General features: G+C 45.5%; 1 protein-coding gene across 7 annotated transcripts in view; it reads left to right on the plus strand.

Annotated features, from left to right (window-relative positions):
- ptgr2 (prostaglandin reductase 2) overlaps positions 1-13,600 on the plus strand; it is an 81,969-nt gene extending 68,369 nt beyond the window's left edge. For all 7 annotated transcript variants that reach the window (XM_067991108.1, XM_067991109.1, XM_067991111.1 and 4 more), the window contains one exon: positions 12,349-13,600. In XM_067991108.1, coding sequence (XP_067847209.1) covers positions 12,349-12,416 — 68 coding nt within the window. In that variant the 3' untranslated portion in view covers positions 12,417-13,600. The remainder of the gene's footprint in view (positions 1-12,348) is intronic.
- The last annotated feature ends 11,369 nt before the right edge of the window (positions 13,601-24,969 follow it).

The raw sequence follows: 24,969 nt of genomic DNA on the forward strand, positions 1-24,969 counted from the left end.
TACGGACCGGGTGCTGGAAGGTGGGATTAGAATGGGCACCTGGTTGTTCTTCGAGCCGGCGCGGACACGATGGGCCGAATGGCCCCCTTCTGTGCTGTATCTTTTCTATGGTTCTATGCTACCAGAACTGAGAGAGTATACTTATCAGGAAAGATCGAACAGGCTGGGGCTCTTTTCTCTAGAAAAGAGAAGACTGAGTGGTGACCTGATAGAGGTCTTTATGATTATGAAGGAGTTTGATAGGATAGACATAGAATCATAGAAGTTTACAACATGGAAACAGGCCCTTCGGCCCAACATGTCCATGTCGCCCAGTTTATACCACTAAGCTAGCCCCAATTGCCTGCACTTGGCCCATATCCCTCTATACCCACCTTACCCATAGAGAAGATGTTTCCACTTGCGGGGGAGACCAAAACTAGGGGCCTTCAATATAAGATAGTCACCAATAAATCCAATGGGGAATTCAGGAGAAACTTCTTTATCCAGAGAGTGGTGAGAATGTGGAACTCGCTCCCACAAGGAGTGGTTGAGGCGAATAGTATAGATGCATTTAAAGGGAAGCTAGATAAACACGAGGGGGGAAGGAATAGAAAGGTATGCTGATATTGTGAGATGAAGTAGGGAGGGAGGAGGCTCGTGTGGAGCATAAACATTGGCAAAGACCTGTTGGCCTACTTCTATGCTGTAAAATTCTCTAACTTGTGGCAGAACAAGGATTTGTAAACCCAGTCTTGCCATTCCAACTTGCTGTACAGGAGCCTAAACTGAAGGCAGAGTCACGCAGTGGAATGCACTTGGTTTGTGCACTTCAGCGGATGATAAAAGTAGCAACGGGGTAGATTTTCTGTTGCTGTAATTCGGACACATGTTTGTGAATATGTATTGCAAAATTGTGTAACCCCAGCCTGTCCACCATTTTAAAGAGGTTGAGTTGCAGAAAACTTAACTCAAAACTGTTAAAGTTGCCATTTATCAGGATTTTAATATTTTTAAAAATAGATTTATTTCTTACGAAGTGCGTACTGAAGATAATTAACCCATTACGGACTTTTAGGTATACACACACACATTTGTTATTGTAATGTTTATATTTGTCAAACCTATGGGCTTCATATTTCCATTCAGCAGAAGTACTGTCTTTAATAGAAATTTGGACCTACGGTATTAATAAATGTTTGAACGTGTAAAATCTTGCAGTGTTTAATAACTGCAGTTCCAAAGTGAGGATGATAGTGTAGCATGAGATTAACTTAAATAAGAGTAATTGTTAACACTTCACATCTTATAGCTCTGAAATGGCAGATTCTATAAAAAGATTCTATACAGATTCTCTATTACAGGGAGCAGGGACCTTTTTTTTACAACATAGAGAAAAAACAATTCCATTTTAATAACCCAAACTTGTAATTGTGACATGTACTGAGCTCCACACAGGGTGTTGCTGTAATTTGGTAACTTTTAGAGAGTCCCTGGAGTGAGCCTTTGGTTTAGTGGTAGGATTGATAGAGGGAGAAAATAGAATATGAGTGAACTAGCAAGAAATATAAAAATGGATTGTAAGAGCTTCTACCAAGTATGTAAAAAAGGAAGAGAGTAGCCAAAGTAAACATGGGACCCTTAGAGGCAGAGACAGGAGAAATTATAATGGGGAATAAGGAAATGGTAGAGACTGTAAAGAAATATTTTGTATCTGTCTTCACAGTAGAAGACACAAAAAACATACCTGAAATAGTGGGGAACTAAGGGGCCAATGAGAGCAAGAAACTTAAAGTAATTAAGATTTGAAAAGAAAAAGTACTGGAGAAACTAATGGACCTGATAACCTACATCCTAGGGTTCTAAAAGAGGTGGCTGCGGAGATAGTGGATGTATTGGTTGTGATCTTCAAGAATTCCCTAGATTCTAGAACAATCCCAGCGGATTGGAAGGTAGCAAATGTAACCCTGTTATTCAAGAAAGGAGGGAGAGAGAAAACAGGGAACTTACAGGCCAGTTAGCCTGACATCAGTCGTCGGGAAAATACTGGAATCCATTATTAAGGACGTAGTAACAGGGCACTTAGAAAATCATAATATGATTAGGCAGAGTCAGGTTTTATGAAAGGGAAATCGTGTTTGACAAATCTATTAGAATTTTTTGAGGATGTAACGAGCAGGGTAGACAAGAGGGAACCAGTAGATGTAGTATATTTGGATTTTCAAAAGGCATTCGATAAGGTGCCACACAAGAGATTGTTACACAAGATAAGGGCTCATGGGATTGGGGGTAATATATTAGCATGGGTAGAGGATTGGTTAACGGTCAGAAAAGAGAGTAGGAAGAAATGGATCATTTTCGGGTTGGCGGGTTGTAACTAGTGGGGTGCCTTAAGGATCAGTGCTTGGGCCTCAGCTATTTACAATCTATATTAATGGCTTAGATGAAGGGACCGAGTGTAATGTATCCAAGTTTGCTGACTATACAAAGCTAGGTGGGAAAGTAAGCTGTGAGGAGGACACAAAGAGTCTGTAAAGGGATATGGAGAGGTTAAGTGAGTGGGCAAGAAGGTGGCAGATGGAGTATAATGTGGGGAAATGTGAGGTTATTCATTTTGATAGGAAGAATAGAAAAGCAGAATATTTTTTAAAAGGTGAGAGACTAAGAAAGGTTGGTATTCAGAGGGATTTGGGTGTCGTTGTACACGAATCACAGAAAGTTAACATGAAGGTACAACAAGCAATTAGGAAGGTAAATGATATGTTAACCTTTATTGCAAGGGGGTTGGAGTATAAGAGTAAGGAAATCTTGCTGCAATTATATAGGGCTCTGGTGAGACCTCACCTGGAGTACCGTGTACAGTTTTGGTCTCCTTACCTAAGGAAGTATATACTTGCCTTAGAGGGGGTGCGACGAAGGTTCACTAGATTGATTCCTGGGTTGAGAGGGTTGTCCTGTGAGGAGAGATTAAGTAGAATGGGCCTATACTCTCTGGAGTTTAGAAGAATGAGAGATGATCTCATTGAAACATATAAGATTCTGAGGGGGCTTGACAAGGTAGATGCTGAGAGGATGTTTCCCCTGGCTGGAGAGTATAGAACTAGGAGTCACAGTCTCAAGATAAGGAATTGGCCATTTAGGACTGAGATGAGGAAAAATTTCTTCACTCAGGGTTGTGAATCTTTGGAATTCTCTATCCCAGAGGACTGTGGATGCTCAGTCATTGAGTATGTTCAAGACTGAGATCAACAGACTTTTGGACATTAAGGGAATCAAGGGATATGGGGATAGGGCAGGAAAGTGGAGTTGAGGTAGAAGATCAGCCATGATCTTATTGAATGGCGGAGCAGGCTCGGGGGGCCGTATGGCCTACACTTGCTCCTATTTCTTATGTTCTTATTCCCACCTCTGATTCAGAAAGTCATGGGTTCTAGTCCCACTCCAGAGTCTTGAGCACAAAATCTAGGTTGACACTCCAGTGCAGTACTGAGGGAGTACTGTATTGTTGGAGGTGCCGTCTTTCGGATGAGACGTTAAACCGAGGCCCCGCCTGCCCTCTCAGGTGGATGTAAAAGATCCCATGGCACTATTGGAGGAAGAGCAGGGGAGTTCTTCCCAATGTCCTTGCCAAAATTCATCCTTCAGCCAACATCATTAAAACAGATTATCTGGTCACTAACACCTTGCTGTTTGTGGGATCTTGCTGTGCAAAAAATGGCTGCTGCATTTCCTATATTACAACAGTGATTACACTTCAAAAGTACTTCATTGGCTGGGAAGCGTTTTAGGACTTCCTGAGGTCGTGAAAGGCGCTATATAAATGCAAGTTCTTTAATTTGTTTTCTCTGAGTCAGAAGGGTTGGGTTTAGGCCTTACTGCAGGCCAGCTCTGGCTCTCAACACTGGATTAATGTCCAGTGGGGATCCTCGAGTCCCATGGATTAATGTCCAGCGGGGATACTAATGTCCCATGGATTACATAAGAACATAAGAAATAGGAGCAGGAGTAGGCCATCCGGCCCCTCGAGCCTGCTCCGCCATTCAACAAGATCATGGCTGATCTTCTACCTCAATGCTATTTTCCTGCACTATCCCCATATCCCTCGATGCCTTAAATATCGAGAAATCTATCAATCTCTGTTTTGAATGTACTCAATGACTGAGCCTCCACAGCCCTCTGGGGTAGAGAATTCTAAAGATTCACCACCCTCCGAGTCAAGAAATTTCTCCTCATCTCAGTCCTAAATGGCCAGCCCCTTATTCTGAGACTGTGACTCCAGCCCTGTAAGAATTTTGTGTGTTTCAATGAGATCACCTCTCATTCTTCTAAACTCTGGAGAATACAGGCCTAGTCTACTCAATCTCCCCTCATACGACAATCCCGCCATCCCAGGAATTGGTCTGGTGAACCTTCGTTGCTCTCCCTCTATGGGATGTATATCCTTTCTTAGGTAAGGAGACCAAAATTGTACACAATACTCCAGGTGTGGTCTCACCAAGGCCCTATATAATTGCAGTAAGACATCTTTACTTCTGTACTCAAATCCTCTTGTAATAAAGGCCAACGTACCATTTGCCTTCCTAATTGCTTGCTGCACCTGCATGTTTGCTTTCAGTGACTCATGTACAAGGACACCCAGGTCCCTTTGAACATCTACATTTCCCAATCTCTTACCATTTAAAAAATACTGTGCATTTCTGTTTTTCCTACTAAAGTGGATAACTTCACATTTTTCCACATTATATTCCATCTGCCATGTTCTTGCCCACTCACATAGCCTGTCTATATCCCCTTGAAGTCTTTTTGCATCCTCCTCACATTCCCATCCAGTTTTGTGTCATCAGCAAACTTGGAAATATTACATTTGTTCCCCTCATCCAAATCATTGATAGAGATTGTGAATAGCTGGGGCCCAAGCACTGATCCCTGCGGTACCCCACTAGTCACAGTCTGCCAACCTGAAAAAAACCGTTTATTCCTACTCTGTCTGTTAACCAATTCTCAATCCATGCCAGTATATTACCCCCAATTCCATGTGCTCTAACTTTGTTCACCAACCTCCTGTGTGGGACCTTATCGAAAGCCTTCTGAAAATCCAAATACACCACATCCACTGGTTCCCCGTTATCTATTCCACTAGTTACATCCTCAAAGAACTCCAATAGGTTTGTCAAACATGATTTCCCTTTCATAAATCCATGTTGATTCTGCCAAATCCTATTATTATTTTCTAAGTGTCCTGTTATCACAGCCTTTATAATAGAATCTAGCATTTTCCCTACTACTGATGTTAGGCTAACCGGTCTGTAGTTCCCTGTTTTCTCTCCCTCCTTTTCTTAAATAGTGGGGTTACATTTGCCACCCTCCAATCTGCAGGAACCATTCCAGAATCTATGGAATTTTGGAAGATGACCACCAATGCATCCACTATCTCTATAACCACCTCTTTCAAAACCCCGTAGATCATCAGGTCCTTGGGATTTATTGACTTTCAGTCCCATTAATTTCTCTAATACTATTTTTTTTACTAATACTAATTTCCTTCAGTTCCTCATTCTCGCCAGACCCTTGGTTCTCTAGTATTTCTGGGAGATTTTTTGTGTCTTCTTCCGTGAAGATAGAGACAAAGGGCTCGATTTTCGCGTCGGGTTTCCAGCGGGGGGGCCCCGAAAATCCCGATATCCGGTCACGTGACCGGATCGCGACGAAATCCCGGCCACTTCCGGGTACCGCGCTGACGTGCGGGGCTGCGCGCGCAAGCCCCGCTGGTGGGAATCCCGCAGGCAATTAATGCCAGCGGGGTTCCACTTGAGAGTACTTACCTTGCTTGTTGAGGTCAGTTAATGAGCTGAAGCAGCTGTCAAAAGAGGAAGTGTGGGATTTTAGGTTCAAGGCAGTGAGTTTCACACACTGGGTGAAACAGTCTCTGTCCAACCAGGCGTGTTGCAGCCAGCAGCCTGTGGCAGCTGCCAAGGTGCACTCCACGGGGGAGAGCCCTCACCCACGCAGGAGGCCACCGCGTCACATAGGGCAACCCCTGCCCCCCAACACCCCCCGCCAAGCCAGAGGACAGACCGACACGAAACCGCAGCCCCAGTCCGAGAAACCACCCACCTACCCTGCACAACCCCTCAGACCAACACCTGCTAGATGGGTGGTGCGTGGACACCCTCGGAGGACGAACAGCATGACCAGCCCCAGCAGCCTCGCAGTCCACGCCGTCCGCCGCAGAGACGTGGAGCCCCCCAACACGGGGTTGCTGCACGCCCACCTGCACAGCAGGAGGGAGGGCTACCGCAGAGAGAGACGCATCGCAGAGGGCACTACCCTCGCCACAGGGTCCACAGACCGAGGCGCAGCTCCCCGGACCTCTCCGAGCAGCAGTGCACACGGAGGCGCAGATTCGCTCGACATGTAGTCGTGGAGATCTGCAGGCTCTTTCATGCCGAGCTGCTCCTGGCTGGCCCCAGCACCAACTGCTTACCTGTCACTGTCAAAGTCACCACTGCCCTCCACAACTTCTCCTCCGCATCCTTCCAGGGTGCAGCCGGCTACACCGCCGATGTCTCTCAGTCATCGGGGCGGAAGAGCCCTGTAAATACACCTGCACCTACTCTGCAGTAACACGATGGATGGCATCAGTGGTGGGTCCTCATAGTGATACCCAGGAGCGGGCATTATTGGACACAACGGACAGGATTCGCGGAGACACGGCAGTGGTGGTGTCAATATAATGTGTGCTGTTTGTTGCTCTGAAATTCAATAGAGGTAACACCCATGACAAACCCTCAGACACCCTTGTGCACCCCCTTCATGCTCACGACACGTTTGCCTTACGCTGCCTACCGCACGTATGTGATGCATGCCCAGTGGCTGCAGCACAGGTGGTGGCAGGTTGAGTGAGGCTGGCCGTGAGGGAGATGCACGAGAGGGTGAGTATGGGATGGAGCAATGAGATTGTATGAGGATTGGGTTGCGTGTTAGTGGCAGGATGAGTACTGGCGAGGTGAGTAGGTGCAGGTAAGATGAGGATGGGGTTTGAGTGGGTATGAAGGGTGATGTGACACAGTAGTGTTGGCGGTGCCGAAGGAGATGTGGGGTGGGGGCAGTGTTGTGGCAGACGGAGTGTAGGGGAAAGACTTCGTGTTCTCACTGTGGCGGACCTACTGCGGTCATTGCAGCGCCTCCTGCACTGTATGCAGGTGGGCCATATGTTGGTGGCGCAGGTGACCCCCTCTGCCACCTCGAGCCAGGCCTTCTTGGTGGCAGAGGCAGGCCGCTTCCTCCCGCCCGCCGGGAGGAAGATCTCTGTCCTCCCCCTCCTCCTCACCCCATGTATTGATGCCTGGAGTAAGGCATCATTACACTGGGAGCAGCCTTCCCCCTGGGCTGCTCCATGCTGCAATTTGTTCCTTTGGTTGCAGCATCTGTCGTTGGAGGACTGCCCCTTTAACTAGAGAGCCTCCAGCTGACAGATCGTACTGCGCATGCGCAGCCCGCCCGACGCGCAGGCCAGCGCCGTGGACCCCGGAGGATCAGGTAATTGATGCCTATTAGTGTGTTGCCTGCTACGATCGCGCGGGCAACCCACTAATTTCGCCGAGTGCGTTGACCACGCTCCAGAAACCCAACCCGCCGGAAACCCGCAGGCCTGGCAAAATCGAGCCCAAAGTATTTGTTTAATTTCTCTGCCATTTCCTTATTCCCCATTATAAATTCTCCCGTCTCTGTCTGTAAGGGACCCACATTTGCCTTCACCAGTCTTTTCCTTTTTACAAACCTAGAGAAGCGTTTACAGTCTGTTTTTATGTTTCTCGCTAGTTCACTCTCATATTCTATTTTCCCTCTTTATCAATCTCTTGGTCCTCCTTTGCTGAATTCTAAAATGCTCCCAATCCTCAGGCTTACTACTTTTTCTGGCAACTTTATTTGCCTCTTCCTTTGATTTAATACTATCTTTAATTTCTCTAGTTCACCACGGTTGGGCCACTTTTCCTGTTGGGTTTTTGTGCCTTAAAGGAATAGATATATGTTGCACATTATGTATTAATTCTTTAAATGCTAGCCATTGCTGTCTACCATCATTCCTTTTAATGTGGTTCCCCAATCAACCACAGCCAACTTACGCCTCATACCTTTGTAGTTTCCTTTGTTTAGATTTAAGACCCTAGTTTCGGATTGAACTACATCACTTTCAAACTTAATGAAGAATTCTATCATATTATGGTCACTCTTCCCTAAGGGCTCCTTTACAACAAGATTATTAATTAACCCTTTCTCATTGCACAATACTAGATCTAAAATAGCCTGTTCCCTAGTTGGTTCCTCAACATACTGATCTAGAAAACCATCTCGTAAACATTCCAGGAATTCGTCCTCCACACTATCAGTGCTAATTTGGTTTGCCCAATCTATATATAGATTAAAGTCCAGTGGGGATACTTGTGTCTCATGGATTAATATCCAGCAGGGCTCCTTGTGTCCCATAAGAACATAAGAAATAGGAGCAGGAGTAGGCCATACGGCCCTGCGAGCCTGCTCCGCCATTCAATTAAATGATAGCTGATCTTCGACCTCAACTCCACTTTCCTGCCCGATCCCCATATCCCTTGATTCCCTTAGAGTCTAAAAATGTATCAATCTCAGCCTTGAATACACTCAACGACTCAGCATCCACAGCCCTCTGCATGAAGAAATTCCTCCTCATCTCAGTCTTGAATGGCCGACCCCTTATCCTGAGACTATGCCCCGTAGTTCTAGACTCTCCAGCCAGGTGAAACAGCCTCTCAGCATCTACCCTGTCAAGCCCTCTCAGAATCTTATATGTTTCAATGAGATCACCCCGCATTCTTCTAAACTCCAGAGAGTATAGGCCCATTCTACTCAATCTTTCCTCATAGGACAACCCTCTCATCCAAGGAATTAATCTAGTGAACCTTCATTGCACTGCCTGTAAGGCAAGTATATCCTTCCTTAGATAAGGAGACCAAAACTGTGCGCAGTACTCCAGGTGAGGTCTCACTAAAGTCCTATACAATTGTAGTAAGACTTCCTTACTCTTGTACTCCAACCCACTTGCAATAAAGGCCAATATGCCATTTGCTTTCTTAATTGCTTGCTGTACCTGCATGCTAACTTTTAGTGTTTCTTGTACAAGAACATCCAAGTTTCTCTAAACACCAACATTTAATAGTTTCTCACCATTTAAAAAAAAAAATTCTGTTTTTCTATTCTTCCTACCAAAGTGAATAACCTCACATTTTCCCACATTATACTCCATCTGCCACCTTCTTGCCCACTCACTTAACCTGTCTATATCCCTTTGCAGACTTTTTGTGCCCTCCTCAAAGCTTACTTTCCCACCTAGCTTTGTCTTGTCAGCAAACTTGGATACATTACACTTGGTCCCTTCATCTAAGTCATTAATATAGATTGTAAATAGCTGAGGCCCAAGCACCGATCCCTGTGGCACCCCACTAGTTACAGCCTGACAACCTGAGAATGACCCGTTTATCCCTACTCTCTGTTTTCTGTTCGTTAACCAATCCTCTATCCACACTAATATATTGCTCCCAATCCCATGAGCCCTTATCTTGTATAATGTCCCATGGATTAATGTCCAGCAAGGGGTACTCATGACCAGCAGATTAATGTCCAGCGGGGGTACTCATGTCCCATGGGTTAATGTCCAGCAGGGATACTAATGTCCAGCAGGGATACTAATGTCCAGCGGGGGTACTAATGTCCCATGTATTAATGTCCAGCAGGGATACTAATGTCCAGCGGGGATACTAATGTCCCATGTATTAATGTCCAGCGGGGATACTAATGTCCCATGTATTAATGTCCAGCAGGGATACTAATGTCTAGCGGGGATACTAATGTCCAGCGGGGGTACTCATGTCCCATGAGTTAATGTCCAGCAGGGATACTAATGTCCAGCGGGGATACTAATGTCCAGCAGGGATACTAATGTCCCATGGATTAATGTCCAGCAGGGATACTAATGTCCAGCAGGGATACTAATGTCCCATGGATTAATGTCCAGCAGGGATACTAATGTCTAGCGGGGATACTAATGTCCAGCGGGGGTACTCATGTCCCATGAGTTAATGTCCAGCGGGGATACTAATGTCCAGCGGGGATACTAATGTCCCATGTATTAATGTCCAGCAGGGATACTAATGTCTAGCGGGGATACTAATGTCCAGCGGGGGTACTCATGTCCAGCGGGGGTACTCATGTCCCATGAGTTAATGTCCAGCAGGGATACTAATGTCCAGCGGGGATACTAATGTCCAGCAGGGATACTAATGTCCCATGGATTAATGTCCAGCAGGGATACTAATGTCCAGCAGGGATACTAATGTCCAGCGGGGGTACTCATGTCCCATGGATTAATGTCCAGTGGGGATACTAATGTCCAGCTGGGATATTCATGTCCCATGGATTGATGTCCAGCGGGGGTACTAATGTCCCATGGATTAATGTCCAGTAGTGGGGGGGGGGGGGGGGTCCACGTGTCCCATTTACTAATGTCCAGTGGGGATATTCGTGTCCCATGGGTGCAGGTGCCCCTCCCCCATTTTAAAGAGTAGGTGGGAGAAGGTTTAAAAACTATGAGGAAGGTAAAGGGAAACCACCACAGCTGCTCTTCCCTAGTGAGTAGCTCCGGTATCTCCTGAGTGAGACATGAGTAAGGACCTGCCTGAGGGGCAGAACATGACAAACGGACTGAAGAGCCTACTGTCCTGTTGGCTAGTTCTTAAAATTAAAACTGTAAAGGCTGCCTGTGAACTTCAAATTTCAAAGTGAAGTTTTTAAAAACCAAATCTCCTCCCCTGTTGCAATTATATTGCCGCTGACTGGTCCGCGGGTGGCGGTGCGGTCGGCGGGGCGCGGTGCGGTCGGCGGGGCGTGGTGTGGGCCGCGGTGTGGTCGGCGGGGCGCGGTGCGGTCCGCGGTGTGGGGCGCGGTGTGGGCCGCGGTGTGGTCGGCGGGGCGCGGTGCGGTCCGCGGTGTGGGGCGCGGTGCGGTCGGCGGGGCGCGGTGCGGTCGGCGGGGCGCGGTGCGGTCCCCAGGATGATTTGCATGACTTCTGATGGGTTAAAAATTGGGTCTTTTTTTTGGAACAGAGGAGATCATGGGGTGATTTGTTAGAGGTGTTCAAAATTATGAAAGGATGGGACAGAGTGGTTGAGAGTTTGAGAACAACAGGACATGGATATTAGATTAAATGCAAGAGCTCTGGAACAGAGAGCAGGAGAAACTTCTTTACATGGAGTTATGGGGCTTTGGAATGTGCTACTGATGTTAGATTGATGCAGAGACCACGTCAACTCTTAGCTCTAGGTTACATAGGTGGTTCAAGGAAAAGGGGGATAAAGGGATATGGAAACTGAGTGGCAGCACTCGGGAGGCCATTCGGCCCATCGTGCCTGTGACGACTCTTTGAAAGAGCTATCCAATTAGCCCCATTCCCTGCACTTTCCCCCAGAGCCCTGTAAATTTTTCCACTTCAAGTATTTATCCAATTCCCTTTTGAAAGTCACTATTGAATCTGCTCCCATCACCCTTTCAGGCAGTGTATTCCAGATCATAACAACTCGCTGTGGAAAAAAAATTCTCCTCATCTCCCCTCTGGTTCTTTTGTCAATTATTATCCTAAATCTGTGTCCTCTAGTTACCGACCCTCCTTACAGTGAAAACAGTTTCTCCTTATTTACTCTATCAAAACCCTTCTTATTTTGAACATCTCTATTAAATCTCCCATTAACCTGCTCTACTCTAAGGAGACCAACCCCAGCTTCTCCAGTCTATCCAGGTAACTGAAGTCCCTCAGCCCTGGTACCATTTCAAATTACATTAAAATCTGATGCCTTAAACTGCAGCTGTATTGCAAATTCTGCACCAGTGTGACACAAAAATGGTATCGAATCAGCAGCATAGTCGCTATTGTATAGAATCATAAGAATCATAGAAGTTACAACATGGAAACAGGCCCTTCGGCCCAACATGTCCATGTCGCCCAGTTTATACCACTAAGCTAGTCCCAATTGCCTGCACTTGGCCCATATCCCTCTATACCCATCTTACCCATGTAACTGTCCAAATGCTTTTTAAAAGACAAAATTGTACCCGCCTCTACTACTGCCTCTGGCAGCTCATTCCAGACACTCACCACCCTTTGAGTGAAAAAATTGCCCCTCTGGACCCTTTTGTATCTCTCCCCTCTCACCTTAAATCTATGCCCCCTCGTTATAGACTCCCCTACCTTTGGGAAAAGTTACCAGTTAGTGAAAACAACTGTTGGAGATTATTCTCCGTTCATTCTCCATCCTGTTCTAAATCGCTATTCTCTTCTTACAGCTGCTTTTCAGTCCATGATGAAAGGAGGTAACATTGGGAAACAGATTGTCCTTGTCTCTGAGGGGTAATAACCCAATCGACCCAGTAGCCCCCGGGAACCCACCCACTGGCATTGTGGATGTCACCAACACCTTGTTGCTGTTGTGACTGGTGATGTCATACTGAACCTGACTCTACAATCAACTGAAGACACTAATGGTTTCTGACACCTTCATGTGTGATCAGACGGCAGGGAGAGAATCCATCTGTTAATGGAGCGGTTTAATTGTACACGACAAACCCCACTCCAGCATGCAACTGGACCTCATTGTCCCACCTGTTGTTTAGATCCTTGTTGCACAAAAGCAGTTCATATCAAATTAAAACTCTTGTACACTAGTCCATGTTGGAGTGATGAATGCCAATATTTTGCTAATTTAAAACCGAATGTTTAGATTTTCTCCTTATAATGATACCTGGTTTATGGAACCTTTTCTCAGGACTCTCTCATTGCCTCACACCCACTAATGACTGGAAAAGGCCAGAGAGTCACTTGAGGTAACTCTTTCTTTCTTCTCCCATCCCCCATGTATCTTTACCTGTTCTCACTAACCTCCGGATTGGTCGAGAGAGGCATTTTCGGTTCTAGCCAGAAGGTTTCTGGGACATTTTTCTACATTAAAGGCACTATTATAAATGTCAGTTCTTGTTTCTACCAAGTTTTCTGTTTCCAACCCTCTCCTGGCCGGCCTCCCATCTTCCACCCTCCATAAACTTGAACTCATCCAAAATTCTGCTGCCCGTATCCTAACTCGCACCAAGTCCTGTTTACCCATCACCCTTGTGCTCACTGACCTACATTGGCTCCCAGTCTGGCAACACCTCACATTTAAAATGCTCATCCTTGTTTTCAAATCCCTCCATGCCCCCCCCCCCCCTCCCTGTAACCTCCTCCAGCCCTACAACCCTCCGAGATCTCTGCGCTCCTTCAATTCTGGCCTCTTGCACATCCCCGATTTTAATCGCTCCACCATTGGCGGCCGTGCCTTCAGCTACCTAGACTCTAATCTCCGGAATTCCCTCCCGAAACCTCTCCGTCTCTCTACCTCACTCTCCTTTTAAGACACTTCTTAAAACCCATCTCTTTGACCAAGCATTCAGTCACCTGTCCTGATTTCTCCTTCTTTGGTTCGGTGTCAATTTTTGTCTGATTACGCTCCTGTGAAGCACCTTAATAAATGCAAGTTGTTGCTCTTAACAGCTCTGTTATGTATTTCCAGCATTTTCTGTTCTTATTTCAGATTTCCAACAGTTACAGGGTTTATTTTGCTTTTAGTTGATGCCAGTTGGCTGGGTAGGTCCATTATAGGTGGTGCTGCCTCTAGAGGCTTCAGTGAAAATCACTTCTTCGAAATGGGTCTCGACAGCTCCTGAACATAGGAACAGGAGTAGGCCATTCAGCCCCTTGAGCACGCTCTGCCACCTCGTTTACTAGGGGCTACCGATCGACAGCAACGGTGTGACATTATTGGACCTGAAGACCTGGTCCCGTTCCAATGGCCTTTCCTTTTATTTAATTAATTCTCGGGATGTGCAAAGCCAGCATTTATTGCCCATCGCTAGTTCCCCTGAGAAGGTGGTGGTGGGCCGCCTTCTTGAACTGCTAGTGGTTTGATACAACTGGGTGGCTTGCAAGGCTACTTCAGAAGGTAGTTGGTGTGGGTCTGGAGTCACATCTAGGCCAGACCGGGTAAGGTCAGCAGCTTTCCTTCCCTAAAGGACATTAGTGAAGCAGATGGGTTTTTACGACAATCTGATAGCTTCATGGTCACTTTTACTGATGCCAGCTTTTTATTTCCAGATTTTTAAAGAAACTGAATTCAAATTCTCAAATTGCTGTGGTGGGATTTGAACTCGTTCTCTGGATTATGAATCCAGTAACAGAAGCACTACACTACCGTACCCCCGGTAGTGTTTTTTTTTCCTGTAACTACGGTAACTAATATTGTCTATAAAATCACCCAATGGGAGTTTTATTTTTACGTGGGCTGGTACAAATACAGCAGCTCGAGTTCAGGATGTTTTATTCATTAAACCAAAGTGAAACACTCCACATGTTTCATGCCACTGTTAACTGGTTTTGTTCAGGCTGATGTACGACTGCACAGTTGTTTAAACAGCAGCAGTTTACACTGAGACTGAGTAATTCCAGCGAGACAAATCTAACAAAACCCATTCTCAGAGTGAATCATCACTAAAACAGATTATCTGGTTATTATTTCATTGCTGTTTATGGGACCTTGCTGTGCGTAAATTGGCGTTCCCTGTATTACAACAGTGACTGCACCGCAAAAGGACTTCATTGGCTGTCAAGTGCCTTGGGACATCCTGAGGTTGTGAAAGGCTCTGCAAGTCTTTTTTCCTTTTACTACGCCCATATTTGATCACCCCTTGTGTTGAAAGGCTCCTTGAGGCTGTTCTGAATTGTCTGTTCTGGGGTGAGTTTAAGGATTGCAGAATGTTCTGAAACTGACCTGACTGAGATAACAAGCAGAATGTGTCTCTCACTTAGAATTTTAAAAGTAATCCAAGCGCCCGTTTGATAACCTGCAATGTTACGCTGGGATACATTCACGAGTTACACCGGAATGGTGACTGTATGCTCTATTCTGTTCTACAGTGTGGAGCTCTCTTTAAATAATGGGCCATTTAATAAGTACTATCCACAGGATGCATTGCAGCAATTCGCCAAGGCTTCTTCGACAGCATCTCCCAAACCCGCGACCTCTACCACCTAGAAGGACAAGAGCAGCAGGCACATGGGAACAACACCACCTGCACGTTCCCCTCCAAGTCACACACCATCCCGACTTGGAAATATATCGCCGTTCCTTCATTGTCGCTGGGTCAGAATCCTGGAACTCCCTACAGCACTGTGGGAGAACCTTCACCACACGGACTGCAGCGGTTCAAGAAGACGGCTCACCACCACCTTCTCAAGGGCAATTAGGGATGGGCAATAAATGCCGGCCTCGCCAGCGAAGCCCACATCCCGAGAATATTTTTAAAAATAAGGATTTCTGGCAAGTTCTGGGACTCCAGTATGACTAGATGTTCTGGACACCAGTGTGATTCTCTGATCTCTGCTGTGCACTCAGGAGTACTAAACCGCTTCAACTCCTCAGGAAGGATATATTGGCCTGGGAGGGGGCGCAGCGCAGATTCACCAGAATGATACCGGGGCTTAGAGGTTTAGGTTATGAGAACAGGTTGCATAGCCTTAGGCTTGTATTCCCCTGAGTTTAGAAAGTTAAGGTGTGATCTAATTGAGCTGGTTAAAATTATAAAAAGATTTGATAGGGTAGATAGAAACCATTTCCTCTGGTCCCCAGAACCAGGAGCATAACCTTAAAATTAGAGCTCGGCCATTCAGGGGGTGATGTCAGGAAGCACTTAGTCACACAAAGGGGAGTGGAAATCTGGAACTCTCTCCCTCAAAAAGCTGTTGAGGCTGGAGGACAATCGAAAATTTGAAAACTGAGATTGATAGATTTTTGTTGGGTAAGAGTGTGGAATAGAGGCAGGTCAATGGGGTTGATTTACAGATCAGCCATGATCTAATTGAATGGTGGAGCAGGCTCGAGGGGCTGAATGGCCTCCTCCTGTTCCTATGGAATTATGGAGCACTCTCTACACCGACAGTCAACATTGCTGTTTCCTGAAAATGCCCTTCTCTGTGCTTAATGTGGAAGATAAAGAATCATCTAACGGTAATAGGAGAAAGCTAACATCAGTACAGCCATCGCCCTGGCCTTGTACCATATTAAAACAATATCTGTCCAACAAACTCAGTCCAATGTGATCATTTCAATAAACAAACTTTAATCAACAAAAATATAACACAGGCACACAGATAAAAGCAATGTAAAGGGGAACATTTTCAACAAATGAGAGTGGGCAGAAGACCAACCGGTCAATGAAGATCAAGGATGTAAACAGACTGGTCTCCATCACATTCTACTTTGAATTCTTGTTAAATCTCCCCTGCACTGTCTGAAGTTAAATCTATCCCATCATTCCGTCTATGCACTGTCTGAAGTTAATTCTCTCATCTGGCTCCATGCCCCCCCCCCCCCCCCCCGCTCTGTCTGATGTTTAATCTCTCAGCCGGTTTCCCCCCTGCATTATCTGAAGTTAAACCTTTCCTCTGGCTTCCCTTCCGCTGTGTGAAGTTAAATCTCTCCTCTGAATACCCCCCGGCACTGTCTGAACTTAAATCTCTCCTTTGGTTTCTCCCCCACCCCATGCTCTGTCCAATGTTTAATTTCTCCTCTGGTTTCCCCCCTGCATTATCTGAAGTTAAACCTCTCCTCTGGTACCCCCCCCCCGCACTGTCTAAAATTAAATATCTCCTTTGGTTTCCCCCTGCACTGTCTGATGTTAAATCACTCCTCTGTGCTGTCTAAAGTTAAATCTCTCATCTAGCTTCCCATGCACTGTCTGAATTTAATTCTCTCCTCTGGTTCCCGCTGTGCTTTCTGAACTTAAAGTTCATTCTGGAGGGTGAGGGTGAACAGCCTCGTGGTCCATATCTGTACCAACGACATCGGTAAAAAAAAGGGATGAGGTCCTGCAAGCAGAATATAGGGAGTTAGGTAATAAATTAAAAAGCAGGACCTCTAAGGTAGTAATCTCAGGATTACTCCCAGTGCCACGTGCTAGTGAGAGCAGAAATAGGAGAATAGACCAGATGAATCAATTACAGTTGTGAGAAGGGATGATGTGCTAAATGGGATCATCAATCGAGGCCATATGTTTGAACTAAGAAATAAAACTAGGAATGTACTATAGACCCCCGAAAAGCAAAAGGGAGATAGAACCCCCGAAAAGCGAAAGGGAGATAGAAGAACAAATATGCAGGCAAATTTCTGAGTGCAAAAATAAGAGGGCAATAATAGTCGGGGACTTCAACGACCCTAACATCAACTGGGATTCAAACATTGTGAGGGGTATAGAGGGTGCAACATTCTTGATTGGAGTCCAGGAGAACTTTTTTAGCCAGTACGTGACAAGCCCAACAAGAGGGGATGCAATTCTAGATTTAGTCCTGGGAAATGAAGATGGGCAAGTGGGTGAACTGACAGTGGGCGACCATATTGGGGATAGTGACCACAATTCAGTTAGTTTTAGCATTATTATGGAAAAGGACAGAGTTAAATCAGGAGTAAACATTTTAAATTGGGGGAAGGCAAATTTTACAGAACTAAGAGGTGATTTGGCAGAAGTGGACTGGACACGACTACTTGAGGAGAAATCAGTGGCAAGCCAGTGGGAGGCACTAAAAAGTGAAATTCTACAGGTACAATGCAGACACATCCCCTCAAAGAAAAAGGGTGGCACTGCCAAATTTAGAGCCCCCTGGTTGTCTAGAGGTATACGGGGCAAGATAAAGCAGAAAAAGAAAGCTTATGACTGTCACAGAAAACTAAATACTGCAGAAAGCCTAGAGGAAAGCAAAGAGAGGGCATGAAAATATATTAGCAAGTAAGATTAAAGAAAACCCAAAGATGTTCTATCAGTACATTAAGAACAAGAGGATAGCTGAGGAAAAGGTGGGACCTAACAGGGATGATAAGGGTAACTTGTGTGTAGAAGCAGAGGATGTGGGTAGGGTTTTAAATGAATATTTTGTCTCCATAGTCACAAAAGAAAGGGATGATCGGGATGTAGTAGTTAAAGAGGAGAGGTGTGAAATATTGGATAAGGTTAACATAACGAGAGAGGAAGTACTAGAGGGACTGGAATCCTTGAAAGTTGATAAGTCACCAGGGCCGGATGGATTATTTCCTAGGCTATTGAAGGAAGCCAGGGAGGAAATAGCGGATGCTCTGAGGATCATTTTCCAATCCTCACTAGATACAGGGGAGGTACCGGAGGACTGGAAGACTGCAAACATAGTACCATTGTTTAAAAAGGGTACGAGGGAAAGGCCGAACAATTATAGGCCGGTCAGTCTTACCTCGGTGGTGGGCAAACTATTAGAATCAATACTGGGAGATAGGATAAACTGTCACTTGGAAAGGCATGGTTTAATCAGGGATAGTCAGCATGGATTTGTTCAGGGAAGGTCATGCCTTACAAATCTGATTAAATTCTTTGAGGAAGTGACAAAGGAGGATTGATGAGGGTAGTGCAGTGGATGTTGTCTACATGGATTTTAGTAAGGCAATTGACAAAGTCCCACATGGCAGACTGGTCAGAAAGGTAAAAGCCCATGGGATACAGGGAAATGTGGTGAATTGGATCCAAAATTGGCTCAGTAACAGGAAACAAAGGGTAAAAGTCGATGGATGTCTTTGTGAATGGAAATCCGTCTCCAGTGGTGTGCCACAGGGCTCAGTGATGGGTCCCTTGCTGTTTGTGGTATATATTAATGATTTGGACTTGAATGCAGGGGGCACGATTGGCAAATTTGCAGTCAGCATAAAAATTGGCCGTGTAGTTGATAGTGAAGAGGATAGCTGTAGACTCCAAGAAGATATCAATGGGTTGGTGGAGTGGGCGGAAAAGTGGCAAATGGAGTTCAACCCGGAGAAGTCACTTCGGGAGGGCAAACAGTAAAAGGGAATACGCAGTAAGCGGGAATATATTGAGAGGGGTAGAGGAAGTGAGAGACCTTGGAGTGCATGTGCACAGGTCCCTGAAGGTGGCAGTACAGGTAGATAAGGTTGTGAAGAAGGCATACGGAATGCTCTCCGTTATTAGCCGAGGTATAGAACACAAAAGCAGGGATGTAATGATGGAACTGTATAAAACGCTGGTAAGGTTACAGCTGGAGTATTGTGCGCAATTCTGGTCAGCACATTACAGGAAGGACGTAATTGCTCTGGAGAGAGTGCAGAGAAGATTTACAAGAATGTTGCTTGAAAATTGCAGCGACAAGGAGAGATTGGATAGGCTGGGGTTGTTTTCCTTGGAGCAGAGGAGGCTGAGGGGTGACTTGATTGAGGTGTACAAAATTATGAGGGGCCCAGATAGAGTAGACAGGAAGTACCTGTTTCCCCTAGCGGAGAGTTCAAGAACTAGAGGACATAGATTTAAGCTGATTGGCGGAAGGATTAGAGGGAACATGAGGAAAAACCTTTTTACCCAGAGGGTGGTGGGTGTATGGAATTCGCTGCCCGAATTGGTGGTAGAGGCAGGGACCCTCAACTCTTTTAAAAAGTACCTGGACCTGCACCTAAAGTGCTGTAAGCTGCAGGGCTACAGACCGGGTGCTGGAAGGTGGGATTAGAATGGGCACCTGGTTGTTCTTCGAGCCGGCGCGGACACAATGGGCCGAATGGCCCCCCTTCTGTGCTGTATCTTTTCTATGGTTCTAAATCGTTCCTCTGGTTTCCCTGTGCTGAGTGACATTAAATCTCTCATTTGGGTCCCCTGCACTGTCTCAAGTTAAATATATCCTCCGGTATCCCCTTTGCACTGTCTGAATTTAAATCTCTCCTTTGTTTCCCACCGCACTGTCCGAAGTTAAAACTCTCCTCTGGTTTCTCCCCCACCCCCTGCTCTGTTTGATGTTTAGTATCTTCTCTGGTTTCCCCCCTGCATTATCTGAAGTTAACCTCTCCTCTGGCTTCCCCTCCATTATCTGAAGTTAACCTCTCCTCTGGCTTCCCCTCCATTGTCCGAAGTTAAATCTCTCCCCCGGTTATCCCTGCAATAGTTGAAGTTAAATCTCTCCTTTGATTTTCTCCCCAGTGTGTGAAGTTAAAACTCTTCTCTGGTTCACCCTGTGCTGACTGTTGATAATTCTTTCCTTTAGTTTCCCCCCTGCATGGTTCGTAGTTAAATCTCTCCTCTGCTTTCCCTGCACTGTCGGAACTTAAATCTTGCCTCTGGCATCCGCTCTGCCCTTTCTGAATTTAAATATCTCCTGTGGTTCTGTCTATGCACTCTCTGATGTTAAATCCCTCCGGTGCCCCCTGTGCTGTCTAAAGTTAAATCTTTCCTCTGGTTTCCTCGCTCCTGTGTGACACTAAATCTCTCCTCTGGTTTCCCCCCTGCTCTGTCTCAATTTAAATCTCTCCTCTGGTTCCCACTGCACTGTCTGAAGTTAAATCACTCCTCTGGTTTCCTTCCTGCTTTGTCTGAAGTAAATCTTTCCTCTTGATTCCTCTGCTCTATCTGACATTAAATCTCTCCTGTATTCTCTGCAATAGCTGAAGTTAAATATTTTCTCTGGTTCCCCCTGCACTGTCTGGAATTAAATCTCTCCTCTGGTCCCCCACCCCACCACTCGATCTGAAGATAAACCTGTCCTCTGGTTACCCCCTACTCTGTCTGAAGTTAAATCTCTCCTCGTTTCCCCCTGTGCAGTGTATAATTAAATCTCTCCTCTGATTTGCCCCCTGCACCATCTGAAGCTAATTCTCTCCTCTGGTTCCTTTGCACCATCCGAAGTTAAATCTCTCCCCTGTTTTCCCTCCTTCTGTCTGAAGTTAAGCCTCCCCTGTGCACTGCCTCGAGTTAAACCTCCCCTCTGGCTTCCCCCGTGCACTGGCTCAAGTTAAACCTCCCCTCTGGTTTCCCCCGTGCACTGCCTCGAGTTAAACCTCCCCTCTGGTTTCCCCCGTGCACTGCCTCGAGTTAAACCTCCCCTCTGGTTTCCCCCGTGCACTGCCTCGAGTTAAACCTCCCCTCTGGTTTCCCCCGTGCACTGCCTCGAGTTAAACCTCCCCTCTGGTTTCCCCCGTGCACTGCCTCGAGTTAAACCTCCCCTCTGGTTTCCCCCGTGCACTGGCTCGAGTTAAACCTCCCCTCTGGTTTCCCCCGTGCACTGCCTCGAGTTAAACCTCCCCTCTGGTTTCCCCCGTGCACTGCCTCGAGTTAAACCTCCCCTCTGGTTTCCCCCGTGCACTGTCAGGAGCAGGTTCAGGTTTTGACGTGGTATTCTATTCCTTAAATTGGTTCATCCTCCCCCCTCTTTCCACTTTTCATGACTGTTCTTTTATAAATTACTGATATAAGCCTGAGCCACAACACCCTTTAGCTGTGGTAGCTATGCCAACAGATGACCTTGTGTGTTAAATGAACATTTCACACTGAATTAATTGTACATTCTTGGAAAGTACCTAGTGTCTGTACACTTGAAAACAAGATCTTTGAAGGCTGCCTTTTCACATGACTCACTCGTAGCTCTTAAAAATATGGGATTTTTTTAAAAAATTGGATTTTAAAGCCTCGCGTTGGGTGATGCATTGCCCTGTAAACTTGATCTAGCAAGTTTGACCCTAATATTTTGCTCACAGCAGGTGCCTTATCCTCCCCATTCCGTGTTGGAGAAAGCCTGGGGAGAGGTACTTAGATAACATCCATTTGATGTAAATACTAGTGACTCTCCCGAGGAGTTGCTCAGTCATAATTCGATCAGAGGAAACAATGAGGCTTTTAGCTGTAATTAAAAAAAGAAAATGCTGGAAATACTCATGTCAAGAGGGAGAGACGGAGGGTTAATGTTCCAGGTCCACCATCTCTTGTCTTGTTTTTATTTTGGATTTTCAGCATCTTTGCTTTTTTGTCCTTTAGCTGCATTTGTTCTAAAGGGCTGAGGGTTACATCACTCCCTCGGGAGCAAGCAAGAATAACAGGCAGCCTTGGAACGTGTGTGTTTTGTTTTGAGAAGTAGCCATCTCTGGAACAAATAAGAATAGTGGGTGTTGCTGAGATCTCAATGGACTCAGAGCTTAACGGAGCAGTGTCACAATTGTGAGAACTTTAAGGATTTTAATTTACTATAGATGTATACAATACATAGGAACAGGAGGAGGCCATTCATCCCCTCGAGCCTGTTCCGCCATTCAATTAGATAATGGCTGATCTGTATCTTAACTCCATTTACCCGCCTTATTCACCTTAATCTCAGTTTTGAAAATTCCAATTGACCCCCAGCCGAAACAGCTTTTTGGGGGAGAGAGTTCCGGATTTCCACTCCCCTTTGTGTGAAGAAGTGCTTCCTGACATCACCCCTGAACAGCCTGGCTCTAATTTTAAGGTTCTGCCTGTTTGTTCTGGACTCTCCCACCAGAGGAAATAGTTTCTCTCTATCTACCCTATCAAATCCTTTAATCATCTTAAACATCTCAATTAGATCACCCCTTAATCTTCTATAGTCAAGGGAATACAAACCTAGTCTATGAAACCTATTCATTGCAAAGTTAAAAATTACACTACAGAAATCAGAGCTCAATCACTAAGGCCAGTGATTTGTTATCAGTTTATATCACAGTTATGAACCGATACTATCACTGCCCGCAGGTCTTGTTGTGGAACACTGCAGTTCTGGGGCAACAAAGCATGATACACGCATTCAGTGTACTAATTTACTGGATGTCTCACCACAACACATCACTTGTTGTAAAAACCGCACACCACAGTATGACATGTCAGCATTAACAATCAATGCTCTCACTAGCACCTGGTCATTATCTTCCCCCTCCCCTCATTGCTTGCGATTCATCCTCCTCCCCCCAGACAGTGTGTTTCTGAAATCTTGTGGGGGGTGTGGGGAGGAGGGACGTGGTTTATTAGTTGGAGACTGGGGCAGATCACTCACCCTGACCCACACAAACTCGGAGTAAGGGGAGACCCAGCTATGGTTCTCAACAGCTGCCCTGTTGGCTGGGGGAAGATGTGCTGGACCAGGAGGCATCAAGGGGAGACGGGTGCAGAGAATGAGGATAGCAGCTTGGCAATGGGAGGGGGGGGGGGGGGGGGGGGGGAGAAGAAATGGCAACATTTGGTCAAGATAAAACGTCATGGTTTTTAACTACAGCAAAATCTAAAAAGGAAAAAAAAAGTTAAAACTCTACATCCCAAACTAATAATTTATATAATCTCACAGTAGCACATTTACATACTGTCCTCAGCAATCCACAGGGAGAAAGGCCCTTTTACACATTCTACTGTGCAAAAGGATCTCGTTTTGGTTTCCTATCCAGCATTCCAAGAAAGTTCCAGAATGATTGCATCAGTTGCCTGTCCAGATAGTGATACAAGAGAACGATGCCTGTCTATATTTATATTGTTAATGGAGATGGATTCTTAATTTACTATAGATTTTTAGGATCCCATTTGTACAGAGAATTTTTGATAACATTTGGTGTCGCTATCTGTTCTACAATCCTCCGAAAACTCTGCGCTCCTCTTGTCTATCCTTGATTTTTATCGCTCCACCATTGGCGGCCGTGCCTTCAGCTGCCTAGGTCCTAAGCTCTGGAATTCCCTCCCTAAACCTCTCAGTCTCTCTCTCCTCCTTTAAACCTACCTCTTTGCCCAAGCTTTTGGTCCTATCCTGATATCTCCTTCTGTAGCTCGGTGTCAAATTTTGTTTGATAATCGCTCCTGAAAGCGCCTTGGGATGATTTACTGCGTTAAAGGCGCTATATAAATGTAAGTTGTTCCTAAAAGCCCAGCAGTGAAGTAGATGAGACATTAATGTTTTATACCAGGTGCGACAACATGCAAACAGCATTCATTTTGGCATTTTTTTCCCCAATATGGGTTCCTGTACGACAAGTAACATCCTCTCATACTAAAACGTCAACAGGAATTTCTTCCTTGCGAGAAGGCCCAGGTGATTCAACTTTTGTGTTCAAAATACATTAGAACTCTGCAGTAGTGGTCCCAGACTGTAGGAGGTTTGATTCGTTGCTTCGCTGGATAGTAATTTGGCAAATTCTTTAAAGGATTCTTTACCTTTTATGATTATAGTATTCACCTGAGATAAACTCACCAAATTAAAAATAAAAACAGAAAATGCTGGAAACACTCAGCAGGTCAGGCAGCAGCTGTGGAGAAAAAAGAACTTGTATTTATACAGCACCTTTCAAGACCTCAGGACGTCCCAAGGTGCTTTACAGCCTGTGAAGTACTTTTGAAGTGCAGTCACTGTCATAATGTGGGAAACACAGCAGCCAATTTGCACGCAGCAAGGTGCCACAAACAGCAATGTGATAAATGACCAGATAATCTGTTTCAGTGATGTTGCTTGAGGGATAAATATTGGCCAGGACACCAGGGAGAACTCCCCTGCTCTTCTTCAAAATAGTGCCATGGGACTTTTTATGTCCGTCTGAGAGGGAAGACGGGGCCTCAGTTTAACATCTCATCCACCTCCGACAGTGCAGCACTCGCTCAGTACAGAGAGTAACAGAGTTAACCATTCAGGTTGGTGACCTTTCACAGATGCTGCCTGACCTGCTGAATGTTTTCCTGCATTTTATTTTTTTTAATATCAGATTTCCAGCATCCACAGTACTTTGCTTTTATCTCACAAAATTAAATCTGTTCTTAAATTAAATTAATCAGAAGTAAGAATTACAGTGTGACACTTAAATATTCTTTGAAACATTTTCACATTGTGTTCAACACCCCTTGCTCTTCAAAGGACCCCTTGTGCTTTCAGAAAGAAATTGTTCTTGAAAACCAATGCAGGGATCAAGGGCAACAGCAGCTGCTTTACTAGAACCATTCGAGTCCTGTAGTGAAGGAATATTTGTGGAAAGGGAGCAATGTATTTTCCATCCCTAGAGAGCGCCCCTCCTCCACACACCACCACCACCACCACCAAACACCCACCCCCCC

This window comes from Heptranchias perlo, chromosome 10 (assembly GCF_035084215.1).
Source record: "Heptranchias perlo isolate sHepPer1 chromosome 10, sHepPer1.hap1, whole genome shotgun sequence".
Taxonomy (NCBI): Eukaryota; Metazoa; Chordata; class Chondrichthyes; order Hexanchiformes; family Hexanchidae; genus Heptranchias; species Heptranchias perlo.